The following is a 24,527-nucleotide window of genomic DNA, read 5'->3' as shown; positions in this document are numbered from 1 at the left end:
TAAACCAGAAGTAGCCTCTTCTACAGGCGAAGAGAGAATATTTTCTTCATTTCAGTTCAATCAACCAGTTTGTTCAAAGGTGAGAAACCAGTTGGGAGTTGAAAAAAGTAGGAAAGCTTTTTTTCCCCTCTTCTAATCTATGAATAAACACTAGCTGTGAGAGGATGAAATTTAATCGTTCTAAAATCTTGAAGGATAGTGACCAGAAACAATCAGTTCAATTCAGTAACTGCATGCAATAATTCCTTTAACATATATTTTGATAAACTACCGTAACTATGCTGGTTACAGAATAAGAAAGTTTATTAAATAAAAACAATATTAAAATGCTGTCTGTGCATTTATAATTGAATTCCAATTACCATGCAAATATAGTTTAACACAAGTCACAAGTAAAGAAATCAATTTAGTAAAGAAATGTGTCATTCACCATTTTATAATAAAAATATAAAAATTAAGAATCTGAATAAATGTATGTTAATCTTTTGCGATAGACTGTACCCTATTGTTCACCACTTTTACAAAACTATGATACATTTTGTATTACCTGTGCATTGTGAGATACTGTTTGAAAACTCAAAATCTACTAAATGTTATTGTCCTGGTAAAATGTGTCCAGCAACATCGTATGTAAAGATTTTACTGTATGACATTGCTGAGACATGCTCCAAATTAGAAAAACAGCCCAAACCAGTTCCTCAGAGACAAAAGGTTAGCCAGCACATCAGTCAGGTGTCAACATAACCAAGTGAACTATTACCAGGTTGAGAGGCCATTCTTTAACAGGAAGAAGGATGCGAGGAAGAAATTTACATTTTGGCAGTGGAACGGATGGGAGTTTCCATGTAAGCAGACCGGCTGTCACCTGAACCCCAGCTAGAGAGGATTCTCAAAGAGTAAAGGATATAAAAAGAAGGAACAGAGGACACAAATAACCTCTTTCCCCTCATCTCCACTCACAGCATTAACAATGTTTGAAAGACAAAGGATGCATCAGTGAACTAAGGGAGTGGTCCTGACTAAAGGAGTTCAGCCAGTGAAAGCATGTGGTGAAAAAACACCTTTGCTTTGAATTCATTTAGCTTCATAAATTAGCTATTAGTTTGCGTTTACCTTTTATTTCTTTGTAACCAATTTTTATGCCTCATGACCTGTAATCACTTAAAAGGTTACCTACCTTTTCGGAACTGTTGTTCTTTGAGATGTGTTGCTCACGTCCATTCCACATTAGGTGTGCACGCACAAGCATCAGAAACTTTTCCCTTAGTGGCACCCGTCGGGCCAGCGGGACCCCCACTTAAGTGGCACCACTACACCGTGCATATATATCCCCGCTGGCCTGACCCCCTACAGTTCCTTCTTGCCGGCGACTCCAACAGAGGGGTAGGAGGGCGGGTGGGTGGAATGGATGTGAACACCACATCTCGAAGAACAACAGTTACAAAAAGGTAGGTAACCATTTTTTCTTCTTTTGAGTGCTTGTTCACGTCCATTCCACATTAGGTGAATTACAAGCTTACCTTTGGAGGAGGGTAGGTGTCACGGAACAATTGATCAGAGGACTGCACCGCCAACCGCCGTGTCCTCTCGGGCCTGCTGGTTGACCGCGTAGTGGGTCATGAAGGTATGCACTGACGACTAGGTGGCTGCTCTGCAGATCTCCTGGATCGGGACTTGTGCCAGGAAGGCCACTGAAGCTGCTTGCGCCCTGGTCAAGTGGGCCGTGACCACCAAGGCCGGAACACCTGCGAGGTCATAACACGCTCAAATGCAGTCTGTAATGCAGGAGATTCGCTGCGCTGACACCAGGAGGCCTCATCCTCTCAGCCAGGGCCACGAACAGCTGCGTGGATTTATGAAAGGGCTTGGTGCCCTCCAAGTAGAACGCCATCGCTCAACGGACATCCAGGGTGTGCAGGCTGCGGTGACTTGGGTCCGCGTGGGGTTTGGGGAAGAACACCAGACAACAAATGTCCTGGCCTAGATGGAATTGTGAGACCACCTTTGGGAGGAACTTAGAGTGTGGATGGAGCTGCATCTTGTCTTTATGAAACACTGTATATGATGGCCCCCAGGTTGAGTGCCCTCAGCTCAGATACCCTTCTGGCCAAGGTGATGGCCACCAGGAAAGCCACCTTCCAGGAAAGGTGGAGGAGGGAGCAGGTAGCAAGGGGCTCGAACAGGGACCCCTATGAGCTTAGAAAGGACTAAGCTGAGATTCCATGGAGGGACTGGGGGGCATGAGTAAGGGAACACCCTCTCCAGTCCTTTAAGGAACCACCCAACCATTGGGTGGGAGAACACCAAGCCCCTGAAAACCCTGGGTGGAAGGCAGAAATGGCCACCACATGCACCCTGATCGAGGATGGGGCCAGCCCCTGCTGCTGCTTGAGATGCAGTAGATACTCTAGAATGGGTGGCACTGGAGCCTGGCATGGCTGAATCTGTTACGGCCCACACCAGCATGAGAACTTTTTCCACTTGGCCAGGTAAGTCTCCCCAGTAGAGGGCTTCGTACTACGAAGTAGAACCTGCTACACAGGAAGGGAGCACTGGGTCTCCAGAGCATTCAGCCACAGAGCTTCCATGCTGTCAGATGCAGTGATTGCAGGTCGAGGTGGAGGAGCCACCCTCCGTCCTGCATGATGAGGTCCCAGTGTAGGGGCAGGGTTACCGGGGCTTCCACCGACAGCTCCAGGAGCGTGGTGAACCAGTGCTGACGGGACCAGGCCAGGGCGCTGAGGATGACCATCACCCTGTCCCTGCACACCTTGAGCAGGACTTTGTGTACCAGAGGAAGTAGGGGAAAGGCATATTTCAATTGCTCTCCCCACGGGATCGCGAATGCGTCTCCTACTGAGCCTGGGCTGCGGCCCTGGAACGAGCAGAACTGCGGGCATTGAGCAAACAGGTCTACCCAGGGAAACCTTCACTTGCGGAAGAGCAAAAACACGACATCAGCTCTGAGCATCCATTCGTGCATGTGATACGACCTGCTGAGGTGGTCCACCAGTTCGTTCCACATCCCCAGGAGGTAGGACACCTTGAGGTGGATGGTGTGGACTATGCAAAAGTTCCAGAAGAGGAAAACCTCGTGGCAGAGTGGAGAGGAACAGGCTCCCCTTGTTTATATAAATATAGCGGTTGTGTTGTCCGTCAGAACTGTCACGCTGTGACAACTCAAAGTGGCCATGAAAGGTCTGGCAGGCTAAATGAACCACCCTGAGGTCCTTCACACAGATATGGAGCGACCGCTCTGCTCCCGACCACAAGCCTTGAGTCCCCTAGTTGAGCACCCCATCCGAGGTCTGATGCGTCCGTCACAAGCATCAGGTCCGGCTGTTGTGCAGCAAAGGGGATGCCTTCACAAACCACTGTCTGGAATCGCGACCACCGCAAGGAGTCTAGCACGTCCCCTGGGGCTGTCACTACCAAGTCCAGAGAGCCCCTGCCTGGGTGGTATACACGGGCAAGCCAAGCGTGTAGCGTCCTGAGTTTTAGTCTGGTGTGCTTGACCACATGCATGCATGCTGCCATATGGCCCAGCAGCCTCAGGCCGCATCTGGCCGTTGTAGGAGGAAATTGGCACAGGGAGTTCACTGCTTGCTGGATGGCCAGGAATTGTGATACTGGAAGTCTCACCTTTGCCTGTACCACATCTAGGACCGCCCCTATGAATTCCACTCTCTGCGTTGGAATGAGGGTGGATTTGGGGACGCTGACCAGGAGCCCCAGCGTGGGGAATAGGCTCAGAGCCACCTGCATGTGGGACTGCACCCCCTCTTCAGACCAGCCCGCCAGAAGCCAGTCATTGAGGTACGGGTAAACTCAAATTCTCTGCCTCCGTAAGAAGGCCGCCACTACCGCCATGCATTTTGCGAACACTCGTGAGGTGGCAGCTGGGCCAAACGGGAGAACCGTGAACTGGTAATGTTCCTGGTTCACGGTGAAATGCAGGAATTGGTGACGCGCTGGATGGATGGCGATATGAAAGTACGTGTCCTTCATGTTGAGGGCAGTGTATCAGTCCCCCGGATCCAGGGAAGGGATGATGGTGCCCAGAGAGACGATGTGGAACCAGGCCTTGACCAGGAACTTGTTGAGCCCGCGTAGGTCTAGAATGGGTCAAAGGTCTCCTTTGGCCTTGGGAATGAGGAAGTATTGGGAGTAGAACCCTTTCCCCTTTAGGTCTTTCGGTACCATCTCTACCGCTCCCACATCTAGGAGCGTATGAACCTCCTTTCCCAGGAGATACTTTTGAGAGGGGTCTCTGAAGAGGGATGGGGAAGGGGGGGAGGTTTGGCAGGAAGAACTGCAGCATGTATCCATTTCGCACCATGCATAACACCCAAACAATCTGATGTAATGCTGGACCATGCACAGGAGAAACGAGACGGATGGTTCAGGAAACAAGAGGACAGATCCGGTGGTTGGTCTGGTACGCTGTCCTCGAGTGCACCTTCAAAAGCCTGGTTTAGGGCCCGGCTGGGACTTAACGTTGGCCTTGGCTCTGGTCCGGCCTATTAGAGCTATTATTATTATGTCGCCTCCTGTCATTCCCGCTTCGCATGCGGTAGGGCTCGTGCCTAGGATGAAGCTGGTAGGGATGCTGAGGAGACAGCTGGGGATCCTAGAGTGAGTTCTGGACCTCAAGTGGCAGACCTGACTCCTGACCACGCCAGACGCGACTGTCCTGGCTGCCACATCCACCGAATCCAAGGACTCCTGGAGAGAGGTCTTCGCTACGACCTTGTCTTCGTCCACCAGTGCCGTGAATTCCTGCTGGGAACCCTGTGGGATGTTGTCCTTAAACTTCCCCACTGCCGCCCAGGAGTTGAAGTTATGCCTGTTGAGAATGGCCTGCTGGTTAGCAATCCTCAACTGGAGGCCCCCTGAGGAATATACCTTTCTGCCAAACAGGTCCAGGCGCTTTGTTTTCTTGGCCTTGGGGGACGGGGCCTCCTGCCCATGGCTCTCTCATTTACCACTGAGATTACCAAGGAACATGGGCTTAAGTGGCAAAACAAGAAGTCATACCCCTGTGACGGGGCGAAGTACTTGCACTTCACACCCTTGGCTGTTGGAGCGCTGGAGACCAAGGTCTGCCATATAGTCTTATAGTTCAACTGTATGGTCTTCATGAGCGGAAGCACTATTCTGGATGGACCTTCTGGGCTCAGAATGTCCACCATGGGGTCCCCCTGCTCAACCATCTACTCGGCCTGCAACCCCAAGTTATGAGCAACCTTATGCAGTAGCTCTTGATGGGCTCTGCGGTCTATTGGCAGAGGCCCTGATACCTCTGTGCCTGCCACCACTTCATCTGGGGATGACGAGGTCAGCAGCTGCTCAGCTTCCTCCTGATGGTCCCCTTGGTCTTCCGCCCCCACAGGAGGGGCTTCTGGCTCGGGCCGGGACAGCTGACCTTGGGGCAGCACCGGACTCAGTGCCAGTCTCTCCGGTCTCTCGCTCAGCGAAGGTGCAGGTGGGTCTGGACACCCAGCTTCCCGCACAGAGAAGCGTTGGTGTTGGGACCAGAACCGGTGCACCAAGTAGCCGGCCTTGGAGGGAATCCCTTGCCACTGGTGGTAGGCCCAAGGGGTCCAGAAGGGCCAGTGTCCTGGCGGTCCCTACTGGGTTTGCCACTCAGCCTGGTGTTCTCTGTTGTCCGGTGCGGGTAACTGTATCGGCCTGAGTCGGCAGTGGACTCCAGTGACGCCGAATGTGAAGGCCAAGGCGGTGCCGTCGATCTGTGCCAGCAGGAGGTCAACGAGCGGCTTCTTGCCAGTCGGGAACGGGACTGGTACCACTGCTAATGGGACAGGGACCAGAGCTCCCGAGATCTGGACCAGGATCAGTGACTTCTGGAAGCCTTCGGTGATGACCGGCTCACCGTCTCCTGGTGCTGGTCTTTGGGGGGTGCCGGAGAGCGTTGGGTCCCTTGCACTAAACCCGTACGCTGACTTTCCTCTGGTACGAGACATCCCTCTGCATCAGGGGTAACTGAGAATCCACAGACTCAAAGCTTGACCAGGACCAACGCCGGAAGCGATGCCTGGACGGTGTCCTTGAACAGCACACCATTGCTGGCTTTCCCCTCGACAGCACCCCAGGCCTGGGTGCCGGAGGCTTATTCCTGGTCGGGAGGGGGCTCACCGCCAACAACCCAATGAGGTTCTTCGCTGCCTCAAAAAGGTGTCAGGCGTGGAGGGTTGATCTATTACTCCCTCGAGCCTGTCATCCTCACTGAGGTCACCTGGGGCTAGACTCAGTGGGACTTGTGGCGCCGGCCCCACTGTTGCTGGTACAGCATCCATCATGCTCTTCCCCGTGCCCTTAGGTGGCGCCGGTCTCCTTAGTGGGGGAACATCTGTGCCCTTCCTTTGGTTTAGCCTTGGTGAGGATGAGCGGTGCCGGGGCCTACTTCACTCAAGGCCGACGGCTTGTGGTGCTTAGCCGGTACCAGGTCTCTTGAAGGAGGCTGGAGCCAGTTTCGGGCGCTCCAGCCTGATGGCTGAACAGCAGCCTCCATCAACAACTGCTTCAAAACGAAAGTCTCTCTTTCTTAGTTCTAGGCTTAAATGCCTTGCAAATCTTACATCTCTCTGTTTGGTGTGCTTCCCCTAGGCAACCTAGACAGGAGATGTGGGGGTCACTAACCAGCATAGGCTTGTGATACATGGCACAAACCTTACTCCCATGTGTGACGTTGCAGTCTATATAATTTTATAAAAATATGCTAATGAGTGAATATAATGTAACTGGAATATGCTTCATGCAAAAAGTCTTTTGTAAGGTATCATTACAAAGCTTATAATCTACTGAGTGTGATCATTCTATTTGTATAAATGTACCACTCTTGTACCTGAAACTAGAAATATGAAACATAACTGAGAGCCTATTGTAATTATGCAAAGTGTGGGCCATTAATGGTGGTTTGGAAACTTGATGACTCCCAGTAACCAGGACAATTGTCTGCAGATGGGTATGTTTTACATGTAAGTCTTCCTATATACGTGTGTGCTGGCAAGTGAGCAATGAAGTCTTGCAGTGACATATGAGCATGTCAGCTAAACTGGAATCCATCTTTAACCTGGTGTCTTTCCATTGAGAATTAGGGGGTGGAAACCAAGAGTGGGACAAAGGATTCCCGCCTTATGAAAAACATATATAAAGGGGTGGAACAGAACAGAGGGGGGAAGGAGCCATCATGAAGAATCCCCTAGCTACCACCTGAGCTGGAACAAGAGCTGTACCATGGGAAAGAATTGAGCCCAGGCCTGGAAGGTGTCCAGTCTGAAGAAAAAACCTACTGAAGCATCTCTGAGAGTGAGATTATCTGTATTCAGTTTGATTAGACAGAGATTTGTGCATTTTATTTTATTTTGCTTGGTGACTTACTTTGTTCTGTTACTACTTGGAACCACTTAAGTCCTACTTTCTGTATTTAATAAAATCACTTTTTACTTATTAACTCAACAGTATGTATTAATATCTGGGGGAGCAAATAACTGTGCATCTCTATCAGTGTTATAGCTTTATACAGGGTAAAATGGATTTATTGGTGTTTAAACCCATTGGGAGTTGGGAATTGGAGTGTTAAAGACAAGAACACTTCTGTTAGCTGCTTTCAGGTAAACCTGCAGCTTTGGGGCAAGTAATTCAGACTCTCACTCTGTGTTCGAGCAGATGAGAGTGTCTGGCTCAGCAAGACAGGGTGCTGGAGTCCTGAGCTGGCAGGGAAAGCAGGGGTAGAAGTAGTCTTGGCATATCGGGTGGCGGCTCCCAAGGGGGGGTCTGTGATCTAACCTGTCACACCGTGGGCCTGGGGCATGCCCCATGGCAGGTGCTGGAAGCCTCCAAGCACCTAATCTATTAAGTATCCACAACAAGGGATAACAAACTGATAGCAGTTAAGTACTCTAAGGCTAAGGGATTGCTTCTCCTAAGAGGGCAAGAGGTTGTTCCAATGCCACCATGGATGGTTAGAAGGAACGGGAGGGAGGTTGGGCCAGTAGGGACATATATGCACAACACAGTGGTGCCACTCAGGCGGGGGGCCTGGCTGGCCCAATGGGTGCCACTAAGAGAAAAGTTTCCGACGCTTGTGCATGCGGTGCGCGCACACCTAATGTGGAATGGATGTGAACAACCAGTCTAAGAACTTGTTTTATCTAAACCTGTGTGTGTGTTTGGATTGAAGTGCCTGGAACCTGAGATAACAGGGTTTGTGTATATCATTTTCTATTAATGAAACAATGGACTTTCTATGAGCTTGTACTGCACGGAAAGAAAAAGAGTTGGGCAGTACAAGGCACACATTTCTGGGGACAAGTCTGGGACTGAAAAAGTGCTGGTTTCACTCTGCAACATAATTTATAACTCATACAATTCCACTGGGAGTGATTTTCCATGCTAAAGGCTGTATGTGAACAGGCAAGGAGTGGTTGTTCTCACAGCAAAGCAGTGTGAAAGGCACCCGAGATTCCGGGAGGGTTGAGAGGACACAGCTGTTCAACTATGCAGATTGTCACATCTATATACTTACTTCAAATGTGCACAGATGGAGTGTATTCTCCTGGTTAACAAAAAGTAGCAAAGGCTATATTTAATTGCAAATTAAGATTTCACTGGTTACCAACCTATCGGTATCAATCATTCTTTAGGAAATAACTAAAAGATACAAATGCAAAACAAGATTAAAATCAGTTATTTAAATCAGCAAGCAGAAAATCTTGATTTAAATCAATTTTAATCAAGATTTCCCATTTGCTGATTTAAAATTATAATTAAAATCAGTGATTTAAATCAATCCACACCAGATGATATTGGTCGGCATGCTTGGCAGCAGGAAAAAAAATAAGTTACTGCTTAACACATCACCATTCATGGGGTTTAACTGAAGAAACTATTTGTATAAAATGTATGAAATATCTAAATTAGAACACTAAAAAAAGTGAGGGAAAGCAACAGAACACCTCTGTTTATCAGAATGAATGGAACTCATTAGGGCAAGAAAAACTTAACTGATGGGGGGAGGGCAGGAGGAGAATTCTCACCACCAGAGAGAAATACCTAGATTACTGCTTGTAATCTGTGCCTTCAAATTCAGTTAATAAATCCCTTGTCCTGCCAGTGCAGGACTGTCCATTTTCTACTACAGGAGTAGGCAACGTATGGCACCTGTGCCAAAGGTGGCACTCACACTGCCCGGGTCCTAGCCACCGGTCCAGGGGGCTCTGCATTTTAATTTAATTTTAAATGGAACTTCTTAAATATTTTTAAAACCTTATTTACTTTACATACAACAATAGTTTAGTTGTATATTATAGACTTATAGAAAGAGACCTTCTAAAAGCGTTAAAATGTATTACTGGCACGCGAAACTTTAAATTAGAGTGAATAAATGAAGATTTGGCACACCACTTCTGAAAGGTTGCTGACCCCTGTTCTACTACTAGCTGGTATATCCACCCATCCACTTTAAGCTGAGGAGAAGCAAATATAACATAGTCTACAACAGAATATTTCTGACGACTCATATGAAACTGAAGCATAAATTGTAATGAATTCCATGGCTAAAAAGGGGTCTGCCATAGCCACCACTAAAGAACTGGTTTATCATTGTAAACAGAATGCACTAATGACATTTTATAGGTATGGACTCTACATAGAACGCACTGGGCAAGATACACAGCTGGTGTAAAGCCATTGCCTTTAGTGGAGCCTCTACCAATTTACACCAGCTGAGAATCTAGTCCAACTAATGTACAAGGATCATGATGTTGTCAATCACTATTATAGGAAACATTAAATGCTGAGAAATACCCAAGACTAAGTAAACAACCAAACTTAAAAAGAAAAACTTTTAGAATTCTACACCTTAATTAAGTGGAAGCTAACTGCACAAGATTATCTGACAATAGGAGAATGACTTCAAGCAATTTCAGCTACAGTAGAACCTCAGAGTTAGAAACACCTTGGGAATGGAGGTTGTTCGTAACTCTGAACAAAACATAATGATTGTTCTTTCAGAAGTTTATAACCGAATATGGATTTAATACAGCTTTAAAACTTTACTATGCAGAGGAAAAATGCTGTTTTTTGACCATCTGAATTTAAATGAAACAAGCACAGAAACAATTTCCTTACCAAATCCTTTTTTTAAACACTTTTTTTTTTTTTTAGTAATTTACACTTAACACAGTACTGTGCTGTACAGTATTTGTTTGGTTTTGGGGGGAATTTTTGATCTCTGCTGCCTGATTATGTACATCCAGTTTCAAATGAGGATTGGCTGACTGGCAGTTCATAACTAGTGTTTGTAACACAGAGGTTCTACTGTACCTTTTCATGTTATTTTTCTTCAGAGTAAGAACTCTTACGCCAATTCCACCTCAAAACACTACAGATTCTCTGTTTACTCCCTCCAAGAAATCTTTTACTCTACATGTGTTATTAAAATTACACTAATTTTTTTTTAAAAAAGCTATTGTTCTATTGAGTTATTTGGACATTGAATTCAACCACTAGTTTTTGTCCATTTATGCACGAATTTCAATACACTAACTATGGAGTCACTCCAGTATCTGTATTGATAATATACATAAACACAAATACAGGCAGATCTAGCTAATACTAGTCTCAGTTCCCATCTGGATTTAAAAAATCAGATGCATATATGAGGACTCATTATCAGGCCAGTAATCAATAAGCCTGGCATCTGCATGCAGATGTCTAAGAAAGACTGCACACTGGAGACATATGCTGGTTTCTGCAGTGATTAAATTGTGTATATATCCTGCTGAATCATGCACTCAGTCTTGAGAAGGAAGGGGGGAGTAGAAGATAGAATAAACAGGCATAAAAACATACTATTTCTAAATCTTAGAACTAGAGCAAGTTTTTAAACAGTTATTTCTGATATAAAAGTTTCAGTTGTTATAATGGAATCTGTTTTATGGCTGTTTTGCCTTGCTATGTAGCATGGAATCAGTAATGCAGCACATTAAATTTACCATTTAATGCACTTAACTGGAGACAGATGATGCTTTTATAAATTTAAACTAGCTGTGTATTTTTTTCCCCGTTTTCAGAGACCAACGGGATTCACAATCCCTGCCATAATAAACCTTAGTTAGGCTACATCTACGCTACAAGGACTACATCTGCTGAGACATCACTGTAGCACAGCCGTGTAGATGCTTGTTACAGCAATGGAAGGGGGTTTTCCATTGCTGTAGTAAATTCACCTCATTAAGAGGTGGAAGCTAGGTCAATGGAGAAATTCTTCCACTGACCTAGCAATGTCTATACTGCGGCTTAGGGTCATCTTAACTACACTCCTACATGACATAGCTAGGTCAATCTAAGTTTGAGGTATAGAGCGGGCCTTAATCTGATCATCCTGTTTTCTACAACTCAGCCGAATGAAGGCTACACAGGGTAGAGATGAAATTCTGCTCATTTTTTTGGACACCAGATGCTTAGTCTTACTGCTTTCCCTGGAAACAGTGGACAAACTCCCTTTAAAAAAATCTGCTGGTTGAAGGCAGGGTTAAAGAGAGGGACAAAGTGAGGAAAGGAACAATCACTTCAGCTGTATGTATTCCCACTCTCTCTGATTTCTTTTAATATTTTTTAAATAGACGGTCTGCCTATTATCAGAGACACATGCAGTTTTTCCTATTGAAACATTTGCTTCTAAACAGCAAGTTTGTTAGCCTGCTGCAAAAAACTTTCCCTTTTTATATAAACACAAAATTGAAATCAGGTTTGCATGGTAAAAACCAAATTCAAAGCACTTTAAAGCACAGACTTAGTTATTCCTAAAAACAGATTTTTGTTTAAGATAAGCATTTTCCTTCCAAAAAGAGAAATTAAAATGCTGCTGGAGATATTTCACTTTGATCATATGGCACTCCACTTTCTCATTACATCCCCCCCAATTCTTTCATGAGTCCCAGACCTAAATGCCAATTCATTTTGCTATAGGGCTTACAGTCAGGAAATCCCACTTCTCTATACTAAAGGGTTGTTTTAATTTATACTATACTTCATATATGCTATTTTCCTACAAGTTCCATTATGTTGTCTCCCCTTTATAGCCTTCTTCAATCCTGCTCCAAGTAGCTATTGGCCAAGAACTAGCATTATAATCTCTTCAAAATTTTCCATAGTATAAGTAGTTCTGGATTCACAACTACAAGAACCAAACAAACCCTTACAGTTTTAGTTCAAGGCCAGATCCAAAACTGGAATGAAACTATTTTCAGTTCTGGTTCAGAGATACTTGAAAGTTCCCAAGAACAGACTCTCTCCACAAGATAGTGAAAAATCTTGCAGGTGTAGTTTATCTCACAAGATTTCCACCATACGGCAGAATTCACAAGCTGAGCTGAAATATCGTAAATATCAGCTCAATTTCAGCATTTTCCACCTTCCTGAATGAAGGAATTATCAGGAGACAAGCTTGTAAGAAACTGATGCCGTTTAATACATAACATTCCCCTGATTCAGGCAGCCAATTATATGCTAAATCTACTCTGCAGTCTAATATTTTCTCCTCAGCAATCTTGAGTCCTAATTAGATTCAAACCATTCTAGTTTTATTTTTCAATTTTCTGCTCTGAGATTTGTTGGAATTCCATGGTATTTTGCTACCCATACATTTTTTGTTTCCACGTCTTGTACTAGAGCAACACAAAAAAAAGCCTGTTTCCCTTCTGCAACAGCATGGAAGATGTTAGGAACATGTATATCAATGCAGAATTCTCTGGTTGAGTCATCCTAGGTTCAGGTGCTAAAACCTTACATTAAAATTCAAGATAATTACTACTGAATTATGCTGGCAAGTAGCTCCAATTAGCTCCAACCATATTTAGGAGGTCAGAGTGTCACAGGGAAGTAGTGAGCTAAAACAGAGGTTGCTCCAGAGAGAAATCCTACAGTAAAATTCAGTAAGTAAACATAGGCTGAGGTTTTGCATTGTACTACTCCTATTGACTTATCAAGAAAATCCAGCCACAAGAGCACTTACAAACAAAGAAATGAGTTAAGGACATCAAATCTTATACAGCCCAAACAGGGAGAAATATATTGTCATCATAAAACAACAAATTTAACTCTGATCCAAGGATTACTGGGGCTGTATGTATTTGTTATCTCCACATCAGTATTTAAACAGTATTTCTCAAAATAAAAAAAAATTGTATTTTTGGTGGGGTTTTTTTTTTGCTTTAACATTAGAAATATTGTTGTTTCTTGCAGATACATAACAATACAATACAAAGACTGCTCCAGCCTGGTCGATGAGCTGATGCCAACCATGTCTGTAGAGGTCTGAGTCTTAGCCTGGCGTGATGCACTGCGTAGGTACAGGACGCCATGTGACCCAGCAACCTGAGACACTGCCTCGCTGTGGTGGTGGGAAACTTCCAGAGGCTGGTAATTATGCTTGCTATAGCCAGGCGCCAGGCCTCCGGGAGGAAAGCGCTTGCTTAGGTTGCATCCCGGACTGCCCTGATGAACTCTATTGTTTGAGTAGGGGAGAGGACAGATTTTCTGGCATTCAGCATGATGCCCAAGTGACTGAACATGTCCATGACCAGTTGTACTTGAGACCGGACTTGTTGGTGAGAGCAGCCCCGTATAAGCCAGTCGTCGAGGTACAGAAAGATGTGCATGTGGTATCAGCAAAGAAAAGCTGCCACGACCACCATGAACTTGGTAAAGATGCGAGGGGCTGTGCACAAACCGAATGGGAGGGCTGTGAACTGATTGTGCATCTTGTTCACCACGAAACGGAGGACACGTCTGTGAGGCAGAGTAATAGAGATGTGAAAGTACGTGTCTTTCATATCGAGGGTGGCATACCAATCTCCTGGATCCAGTGAGGGGATAACAGTGGCTAAGGAGACTATGTGGAACTTCAGGTTGATGATGTGCCTGTTGAGCTCCCTGAGGTCCAGAATGGGTCTTAGGCCACCCTTTGCCTTGGGGACAAGGAAATAACGGGAGTAGAAACCCTTGTCCAAGAGCTCCTGAGGCACTTCCTCCACTGCCCCTAGGGCAAGGAGGGATTGCACCTCCTGGGCAAGGAGCACCTCACGAGAAAGGTCCCTGAAAAGGGATGGGGAAGGAGGGTGGGAGCGGAAATGGATGTTTCCTGTGGATGTCTGTTATGTGCAGGATCTGGAGCATAACAGTGTGAGAGGGCTGGTGAGACAGAGGGCTCAGTGGTACCCCAGTTCCAGGTTTCACCCCTGGGAACCCACCACACACTGTCATCAGTTTTTAAACAGATGAAAATTAGACAAAAAGGCCAGGTTTCCAGAAATGTGTGAGCAGTCATACTCGCAAAGTTTGTGCACACATTTTTGTGAGCCCACATTTCTAAATATGCCCTCAACAAAATGTTAATTAGAACAGGGCGTTTGTCAGAAAAGTTACTTCTGTTTTGTATTACAATTGCTTTACTGTATTTTAGCACACACAGTATATACCTACACATTTGGAACCTAAAGTCTAGATTTTTCATGACTGCATGTTCTTAGACAGGTTCCTATGAATAGCTTACTTTTAGACCAAAGGACTGCATTAGTTAACACCCCATGTCTTGCTGGGTGTTAAAGATGCTTTTTTGAGTGTAATGAATGAATGGACTGGAGAGCTGCTGCTACAGTTAGTGATGCTACCACAGAGTATATGGGCAACTCTTGATTCAGTGCAAAGCGGAGCAACAGGATCTGGTCCAAGAGGTAAGTATAGCTGAACCACTTGGTAATAGTAGCCATATGATAAATTAAATTTAACAACCTTGTAGGGGGGTTAAAATACCAAAGAAACCCACCACAGTAGCATTTAACTTCAAAAAGGGGAACTACACAAAAATAAGAAAGCTAATTAAATGGAAATTAAAAGGAACAGTCACAAGGGTGAAATGCCTGCAAAGTACATGAAGACTATTTAAAAACACCATAATAGAGGCTTAAACGAAATATATACACCACAAAAAACCAGTAAGAGGACCAAAAAATGCCACCATAGCTGAACAGCAGAGTAAAAGAACCAGTTGGAGGTAAAAAGGCATCCTCTAAAAATTGGAAGTCAAATCCTATTGAGGAAAATAGAAAGGAGTATAGAAACTCTAGTAAGTCAAGTATAACGAGACAGAACAAGAACGAATTTGAAAAGTAACTAGTTAAGGACATAAAAAACTAGCAGCATTTTTTTTTTGTTTAAGTACATCAGACGCTTACCAAACAGTCAGTGTGGGTCACTAGACGATCAAGGTGCTAAAGAAACATTTAAAGGAGACCAGGTTGTTGCCGAGTAGCTAAATGAATTCTGTGCAGTGGTCTTAACTGCAAAGGGTGTTAGGGAGATTCCCACACCTGAGCCATTCTTTTTAGGTGAGGAATTGTCCCAGATTGAGATGTCACTAGAAGAGGTTTTGGAACAAATTGATAAATTAAACAGTAATAAGTCACCAAGACCAAATGGTATTCATCCAAGAGTTCTAAAGAAACCCAAATATGAAATTGCAGAACCTCTAACTGTGGTATGTAACTCCGTTAAATGAATGTCTACCAGATGACTGAAGCGTAGTTAAGGTAATGATGATTTTTTTAAAAGGCTTCAGAGGCGATCCTGGCAATTACAGGTCAGTAAGCCTAACTTCAGTACCAGGCATTTGGTTGAAACTATAGTAAAGAACAAAATTATCAGACACATAGATGAACATGATATATTGGGGAAGAATCAAGATGGCTTCTATAAAGAGAAATCATGCCTCACCAATCTATTAGAATTCTTTGAGAGTCAACAAGCATATGGATAAGGATTATCCTGCTGATAAACTGTACTTGAACTTTCAGAAAACTTTTCACAAGATCCCTCACCAAAAGCTCTTAAGTAAACTAAGCAGTCATGGGATAAGAGGAAAGGTGTTCTTGTGGATCAGTAACCAGCTAAAAGATAGGAAACAAAGGGTAAGAATAAATGGTCAGTTTTCACAATGGAGAGAAGTAAACAGCAGAATCTCCAAAGGATCTGTACTGGGACCTGTGCTATTCAACAAATTCATACATGATCTGGGAAAACGGATGAACAGTGAGGTGGCAACATTTGCAAACACCACAGAATCACTCAAGATAGTTAAGCCCAAAGATGACAGAAGAGTTACAAAGAGATCTCCCTAAATTGGGTGGCTAGGCTACAAAATGGCTGATGAAATTCAATGCTGGTCAGTATAAGAACGGCCATACTGGGTCAGACCAAAAGTCCATCCAGCCCAGTATCCTGTCTACCGACAGTGACCAATGTCGGTGTCCCAGAGGGAGTGAACCTAACAGGTAATTATCAAGTGATCTTCTCCTGCCATCCATCTCTACCCTCTGACAAACAGAGGCTAGGGACACCAATTCCTTACCCATCCTGGCTAATACCCATTAATGGACTTATCCTCCATGAATTTATCTAGTTCTCTTTTAAACCCGGTTATAGTCCTAGCGTTCGCAACCTCCTCCACAGGTTGACTATGCCCTGTTTGAAGAAGAATGTCCTTTTATTTGTTTTAAACCTGCTGGCCATCAATTTCATTTGATGGCCCCTAGTTCTTATATTATGTGAACAAGTAAATAACTTTTCCTTATTCACTTTCTCCATACCACTCTTGATTTTATATACCTCTATCATAACCCCCCTTAGTCTCCTCTTTTCTAAGCTGAAAAGTCCTAGCCTCTTTAATCTCTCCTCATATGGGACCCGTTCCAAACCCCTAATCATTTTAGTTGCCCTTCTCTGAACCTTTTCTAATGCTAGTATATCTTTTTTGAGACGAGGAGACCACATCTGTACGCAGTATTCAAGGTAAGTATAAAATAATGCACATTAGAAAACGTAATCCCAACTATAAATGCAAAATGATGAGTCTAAAATTAGCTGTTACCACTCTGGAAAGAGATCTTGGATTGTGGATAGTTCCCTGAAAACTTCTGCTCATTGTGCAGTGGCAGTCAAAAAAGATCACAGAATGTTAGGAATCATTAGGAAAGTGATAAAAGATATCATAATGCCACTATATAAAACCATGTTATCTAAATCCATGCCTACACCTTGAATACTGAGTGCAGTTCTGCTGGCCTCATCTCAAAAATAAATATATATATGAATTGGAAAAGGTGCCGAGGAGGGCAACAAAGATGATTACGGGGTATGGAACAGCCTCTAGAGGAGGAAAGATTAAAAAGACTGACTAGTTCTCTTTTTCCTAAGATGAACAAAGAGGGATGTAATAGAGGTGGAAGTGTTATTTACCCCTTCACATAACACAAGAAGAAGGGGTCACCCAAAGAAATTAATAGGCAACTGATTTAAAACGAACAAAAGGAAGCACTTCTTCATACAATGCAGAGCTAACCTATGGAACTCAATGCCATGGGATATTGTGAAGGCCAAAATTATACCTAGTTTCTAAAAAGAATTAGATAAGTTAATGGAAAATAGGTCCATCAAAGACTATTATCCAAAATGGTAAGGGACAATCCCATGCTCTAGGTGGCCATAAACTGCCCATTGCCAGAAGCTGGGACTGGAGAACACGATCACTCAAAATTGCCCTGTTCTGTTCATTCCCTCTGAAGCATCTGGCATTGGCCTCTGTCAAAAGACAGGATACTAGGGTTAGATGGACCACTGGCCTGACCCAATATGGCCACTCTTATGGCAAAAGCAAAGAGCACAACAGCTATCAGAAGACCCTAATATGGTTGCAGAGAGAAGGGGACAGGAAGGAAGAAGAGAATAGAGCAAAGGGAAAATAAATGTGTGGCAGGGTAGGGTGAGGGGAGAAAAAGGGCAAAAGGAAGGATGATGAGCTAAGCAAAGGGGATCAGAAGCAAGCTGAAAAAAGAAGGGAGGACAACAGTTTTCCCCAAATAAAATGTAACTCTATAAAATATATTTTGAATGGGAGTTAACAATTCACCAGCATCACATGCTAGTTAAACTATGAGTAACAAACTAGAATAAGAAAAAAAAATAGCATTTACAACAGCATCCTCAAACTGATGCAGAAACACTAAGTAAATAATTTACTCCACCCAACAAACCTACAAGATAAAGTAACATTGTTCCCTTTTTACAGAATTGGCGAAACAGACTTTAAAATAACTTGCCCAAGGCCATAAAGAAAGCAGTCAGAAGTCCCCAGATTGGAAGTTAGGAATTCCTCTCACCCAGTCTCATAACTTCCTTCTAGTCCATGTTGACTCTCAAAAGGTATTATACTGGTTTTGAAAGTTGAAGTTCAATGAGGTGGCTGGCCATGAATATGATAGCATTGATGATCAAAAACCAAAATTTTTGTCCTGAGGTACATTTTTGATATTTTAACGTTTGCTTTCTTCCTACTTTGGGTTGAGATGTTGTAATATCAGAAATTTACCCAGAATGGGAAGTTCACAAAAATGTAAATCCAGAAGTGTTTCATTTTGCTGTTTTAAATTGAAACTATTTTGATATTCCTGAATCAAAATGTTTCACTGCTGCTTGTTTGAACTGTGTCCACCCAAGCTGCCATAGAACCTCATGTTCCTCATGCCCCCATTCTCCTCTCTCGGCCAGACAACATCTTCCTTGATGCACCACGGTGGTTCAACCAAAGAGGAGATTGTGATTTAGTATGGACTGTAGAATAAGACAGGACAAGCGATGTCAAAACTACAACTCCCATGAGGCTCCACAATAGGCACAGTTCAATGTCAAACTGACAAGAAATGAAATGTTTTAATTCAGGATGACCCAACTCAAAATATTTCATTTAGATAGCAGATCAAAAATAGACGATACAAATTTGGAAAAAAATATCAAAATTTTTCTGCAGAAACTGTTTTTTTCAATGGAAGAACACTGACAGAAAATTCTCAGTCAGCTGTAGATGAGCATTGTTTTGTATTAGTGCTTCAGAGGACTAAGTCTGGTAGTGAGACAAACAGAAGGGTAACATCATTGGGATGTCATGCATCTGACGAAGTTGGTATTCACCCACAAAAGCTTATGCTCCAATACATCTGTTAGTCTATAACAGGGGTAGGCAACCTACAGCACGTGTGCCAAAGGCGGCACACAAGCTGATTTTCAGTGGCACTCACACTGCTCAAGTCCTGGCCACCGGTCTGGGGAGCTCTTCATTTTAATTTAATTTTAAATGAAGATCTTAAACATTTTAAAAATCTTATTTACTTTACATATAACAATAGTTTAGTTATATATTATAGACTTATAGAAAGATCTTCTAAAAACATTAAAATGTATTATTGACACACGAAACCTTAAATTAGAGTGAATAAATGAAGTCTTGGCACCTCACTTCTGAAAGGTTGCTGACCCCTGGTCTAAAAGGTGCCACAGGACTCTTTGCTGCTTTTTGCAGATCCAAACTAATACGGCTATTCCTCTGATACTTATCACGAGGACAATGCCCTTGCTTACTATATAAGACCACCAATGTGGTTATCACTGCATCATCAAGAAAGTGCTGATTCTCCCACTAATCAAAACAGGTGTGTGTGTGCGCACGCATTACACAAAAATAATATGGGACCGAACGCAAAAGAGAAATGTAGGATTTCAGTGTTTAAATCTGAGTATTTCATAAAATGATGTTTACCACAGCACCCTGGTTTCTTAGGATACAACATGGAACAAAGGATTCATTTAAATGCCCTAAGTCACAACAAAAGAATACTTAGAAAATGTACGCACAGGACAACTATAAGTTTATCTTTCTGGAAGTATATGCTTCAGCTCCCCATTAAAACAGTTTTATGTTAGGATGCAAAGTTTTTTCAATTTGCTTGCTACAGTAACACTCCGATTATGAAAAAGTTTCAATACAAGAGAAGTCAATTAGAAAAGTAAAAGTAAAAAAGAGCTTATTCACCCATAACCCATTGATTAAAAATTCCAAATGCTAAATTTGTTTATATTTTTAATGAAGCATCTTGAAACAACTCAACTTCTTTATAAAGAAGCCTATGATGCATTCTGGACCAATTGTTAATTAGTTAATACTTTTACCATTCATCACTTCATAATGCAGTTCTCTGCAAGGCACATCATCCACTCACCACAGACAGAGCCTCGCACTAATCTCCTTAAATGCGGTCTCTCAGGGAGGTAGCGATATTTGCATCCAAATATACTGAGGTTTGACGTGTGATCTCCAAAGAAACGGAGCTGGCGGTATCTCTCCCCACAGCGGTAACAGAAATTAGTGTTACATTGTGAACAGGTCATGTGGTCACACCCTTCTGTTCTCTGGATGTGGATCTTTATGAGCACAAGAGGAAGAAAAAGAAAATGTTAATTTAATTAAACAAACAAACAAAACCATTAAAGCAGGTACTACCTAATAATTATCTGGAACAAAGATCAGATGAAGTCACGATGAGTTATTCCCAGAGTAACAGTCACCCTGATACTGTCCCAGCCATTCCATCAGTAATATGATTGACTTCAATAAGTGTACAATTACATTCACACATTTGTTCACAGAGCAGCAAACCTGAATATTTCCCTTAAATTCATTTCCAGAATTCCACTTAAGGATTACCCCCCCCTTTATCTCCCCTCTCTTTTTTTTTTTTTTTTTTTTTTTTTAAGAAAACAATATTTTTTGCACCCCAGATAAAATCCCAAGAGAGTTCTCCAAATAATCCAAATATTATTGCAGTTTGAAAATGATAAGAACTCTGGTGATTATTCAGATACATTATTCAGTACTGCAACTATGGTTCAATTCAAAAAGCACTGAAAAACATAACTTAAGAAGGCACCTTTCCCCACTTGCTGACCTATCATGACACTCTTCCACCTTGAAAATAGAAGTGAACTCAAGCCCTCCTGGCCCCAAGCATGTTGGTCCCTAGCAACTGCTGAACTCCCCTTTTCTCCACCTTGCCATCCTTGTGTACAAGTTACAGATGTCTGCCTGAGGATCCTGCACACTGAGCGTCATGCACAGAGCCTTGCAAAATGTCAAGTTCAGATCTGGTAAAAGTACTTGTAAATTCATTTTAAAGAGTCAACTATCTGACAGAGCCACTCAGAAGCAGCTGAATAGTGCTTTACATCTCTGACCACACATACTTATGCCTCTGACTGTTGCCCCTTATACTTGGAGCAGCCTTCTGAAATGGTCCAGTCTCCACCTTTACATCACTCAAATCACTACTGAAAACCCAACTCTGCACCACTGCCCAGTTCTTGCTTTCCCCACCCTCCGCCCCTGAAGTATAGCGAAAACAAGCAACAAAAACCCATGGAAACAACAAGATATGTTCCTATCTTCACTCAAATTTTAAGTTGTATTTTGTCTCTTCCCCCTCTCCCCCCCCCCCCCCACACACACATTGCTCTCTTCCAATTATCAGCAGTTTAAGGGAGAGACTTGTGTTCTTATGTCTGAGCAGAATCTAGCATACCTTAGACCAGCAGTTCTCAAACTGTGGGTCAGGACCATTTTAATGGTATTGCCAGGGCTGGCATTAGATAGGCTGGGGCCACCCAGGGCTCAGGCTTTGGCTTCAGCCCTGGGCAGCGGGGCTCAGGTTACAGGCCTCCTGCCCAAGGACAAAGCCCTTGGGCTTTGGGCCCCTCTGCCCAGGGTGGTGGGGCTCAGTCTTTGGCCCCCCTGCTCAGAGCAGTGGGGCTCGGGCAGGCTCAGGCTTCAGTCCCCCATCTTGGGGTCGCGTAGTAATTTTTATTGTCAGAAGGGGGTCACAGTGCTATGAAGTTTGAGAACCCCCAATTTAGACGCTACTATAACATGAACACTAAAAATAAACCCAACACACTTTTTTTTTAAATTAAAGAGTAAAGTATCTCTTCTACAACCCCTTCTCTGATATGAGTTCTCACATACCATTTGTGGCCATTTTACATCTCTTCCTCCACCCCTTCAACTTTTTCTTTATCTTGACAAGCAGGTAGCCACTGGGGCACTTTTCCTCAGAAAAAGACATGGTACCAGCTCAGAAATCCTTGTCAGTGATACTAGTACATCAGGGAGCAGAGGGTGCTGAAAATCATCATTAGCATCACATTTTCTCTACACCACCACTTTCAACCACTTACACATTAAGAGAGACCAAAGTATCACTTTTAAAGTGCACCACTCGGCAGAGCCTAGGGTCAAAGATGTCTCGCACAACAGAATGACAGGTATTTCTATCACACTACCACCATATATACCCCAATTTGTATGTAAAATTTAAAATTGTATAAAAAATACCTCACAAAAGACAAAACATTTCAAGTTCTGGATCCTAGTTCCTAGTATCTGCAGTCAGAATAGGCCTCAGCAGTTTTCAGGTTAAAGGGTATCCCAAAAAATCTTAGCACGCAAGACTAAGGGAATTATCCCTGAAGATTCAGTCTCATATCTTTAATATCCTTCTTCAATATTAAACCCATCCTTAAATAAACCACTAAAACACACACCATGCACATACTTAAACTGAATCACTGCATGATCTTATTGCTGTCCTTGTCCTTCTCCATCCTCCTCTTCCATAAATATGCATGGAGCAGCACAGCCCCACAGTCAGGAAGGCAGCCTGTCCTGGGCACCCCCAAAGCTCAGCCCCATCATCCTAGCTGTACTCCCGGTGGTAGCCATGAAGTAGCTGCCAGTATTAGCTGGCAAATTCTGAAGGTACATGCATCTTCAAATCGGAAATTTTTGCTATACACTACTGATGTGACTCTTTCCAAAGCAAACATATTTCAACCTTGATTATCCAAAGCACCTTTTATCAGCTATCATGACCCTGCTTTGGATGTCGAAACTCAGATAAACAGAGGAGTTCTTCGGTGTCATTCAGATGCTCAAAGCTGAACTTACTATGGCCTCTGCAGATGAACTAGAATATCCTCACTGAGGGGATCATAGAATTAGAGGGTTAGAAGGGACTGCAAGGGTCATCTAGTCTAACCACCTGCCAAGATGCATGGTTTCGTGCATCTGAATCATCCAAACAGATGGCTATCCCACTGCCTCCTTCTGAAAACCTTGAGTGAAGAAGCTTCCACAACTTCCCAAGGCAGTCTGTTCCATTGTCCTACTGTTCTTAGAGTTAGGAAATTTTTCCTGAGTTTTAGTCTAAATCTGCTGTTCTGTAGTTTGAACCCACTGGCTCTTGTCCTGCCCTCTGTGGTAGCAGAGAACAACTTTTCTCCATATGTTTTATTGCAGCCTTTCAAGTATTCGAAGACCGCTATCATGATCCCCCCTTAATATCCTCTTTTCCAAACTAAACATACCCAGTTCCTTCAGCCTTTGCTCATATGGTTGGCATTCCATCCCTTTGATCATCTTTGCTGCTCACCTCTTGATCCTTTCCAGTTTCTCTACATTCTTTCTATACAGTTACCAAAATTGGACACAGTACTCCAGCTGAGGCTTAACCACCGCCACGTAGAGCAGTACTATCATCTCTCATGACTTGCATACTAGGCGTCTGTTAATGCAACCTAAAATTGCATTTGTTTTTTTTGTAACAACATCACCTTGCTGACTCATGTTGAGGTTGTGCTCCACCACCGCTCCCTGATCCTTTACAACAGTGCTGCTGCCAAGTGCGTTATCCCCCATTCTGTATTTGTGCATTTGGTTTTTCTTCCCTAACTGTAGCACCTTACATTTGTCTTTGTTGAATTTCATTCTGTCATCTATAGCCCAGTTCTCCAATTTATTAAGATCCCTCTGAATTTTAGCTCTGCCCACCTCTGCTTTAGAGGATAAACTATGGCCCGCGGGACCATCCTGCTCAGCCCGAGCTCCCATCTGGGGAGGCTTGCCTCCAGCCCCTCCCCTGCTGTCCCGTCCCCCTGCAGTAACGGCGCAGTGGCGGCAGGGCTGCAAGTTTCTGCCACTCTGAGCAGCATGGTGGGGAGGGGGGGTGTTGGATAAGGAGCAGAGGGTTGCGGGGGGCAGATAGGGACAGGGAGCAGGGGACAGTTGGATGGGGCGGAGGCTTGGAGGGGGCGGTCAGGGGATGAGGAACGAGGGGGATGGATAGGGGTGGGAGTCCCGGGGGGCCTGTCAGGGGGCGAAGGTATGGATGGGGTTGGGGCAGTCAGGGAGAAGGGGGGGGTTGAATTGGGGGTGGGGTCCCGGGGGGCAGCTGGGGTAGGGGTCCCAGGAGGGGGCAGTCAGGAGACAAGGAGCAGGGGGGTTGGATGGGTCAGGGATTCTGAGGGCAGTAGTCAGGGGGCTGGAAGTGGGGGGGGGGGCAGGCTGTTTGAGGAGGCACAGCCTTCCCTACCTGGCCCTTCACACAGTTTTGCAATACCAATGTGGCCCTCAGGCCAAAAAGTTTGCTCACCCCACTCTAAAGTGTTGGCAAACCGCCCCCCCTTGCCCCCACTTTGTGGCATCTGCAAATTTGATCAGTATGCTCCCAATTCTTACATCCAGGCCATTAATAAACATGTTAAACACCACCAGACTTAGAACAGAA

The 24,527-nt window shown here is 44.0% G+C and overlaps 1 protein-coding gene across 1 annotated transcript in view; it reads right to left on the bottom strand.

The window, feature by feature from the left end:
- The window catches only part of RNF217 (ring finger protein 217), a 137,342-nt gene that overhangs the window by 7,126 nt on the left and 105,689 nt on the right, over positions 1–24,527 (bottom strand). Inside the window, exon 4 of the mRNA XM_030558334.1 lies at positions 20,133–20,334. Coding sequence (XP_030414194.1) covers positions 20,133–20,334 — 202 coding nt within the window. The remainder of the gene's footprint in view (positions 1–20,132; positions 20,335–24,527) is intronic.

The sequence above is a fragment of the Gopherus evgoodei genome, chromosome 3, assembly GCF_007399415.2.
Source record: "Gopherus evgoodei ecotype Sinaloan lineage chromosome 3, rGopEvg1_v1.p, whole genome shotgun sequence".
In the NCBI taxonomy this organism is placed as follows: domain Eukaryota; kingdom Metazoa; phylum Chordata; order Testudines; family Testudinidae; genus Gopherus; species Gopherus evgoodei.
This window is presented reverse-complemented; position numbering and strand designations above follow the sequence as displayed.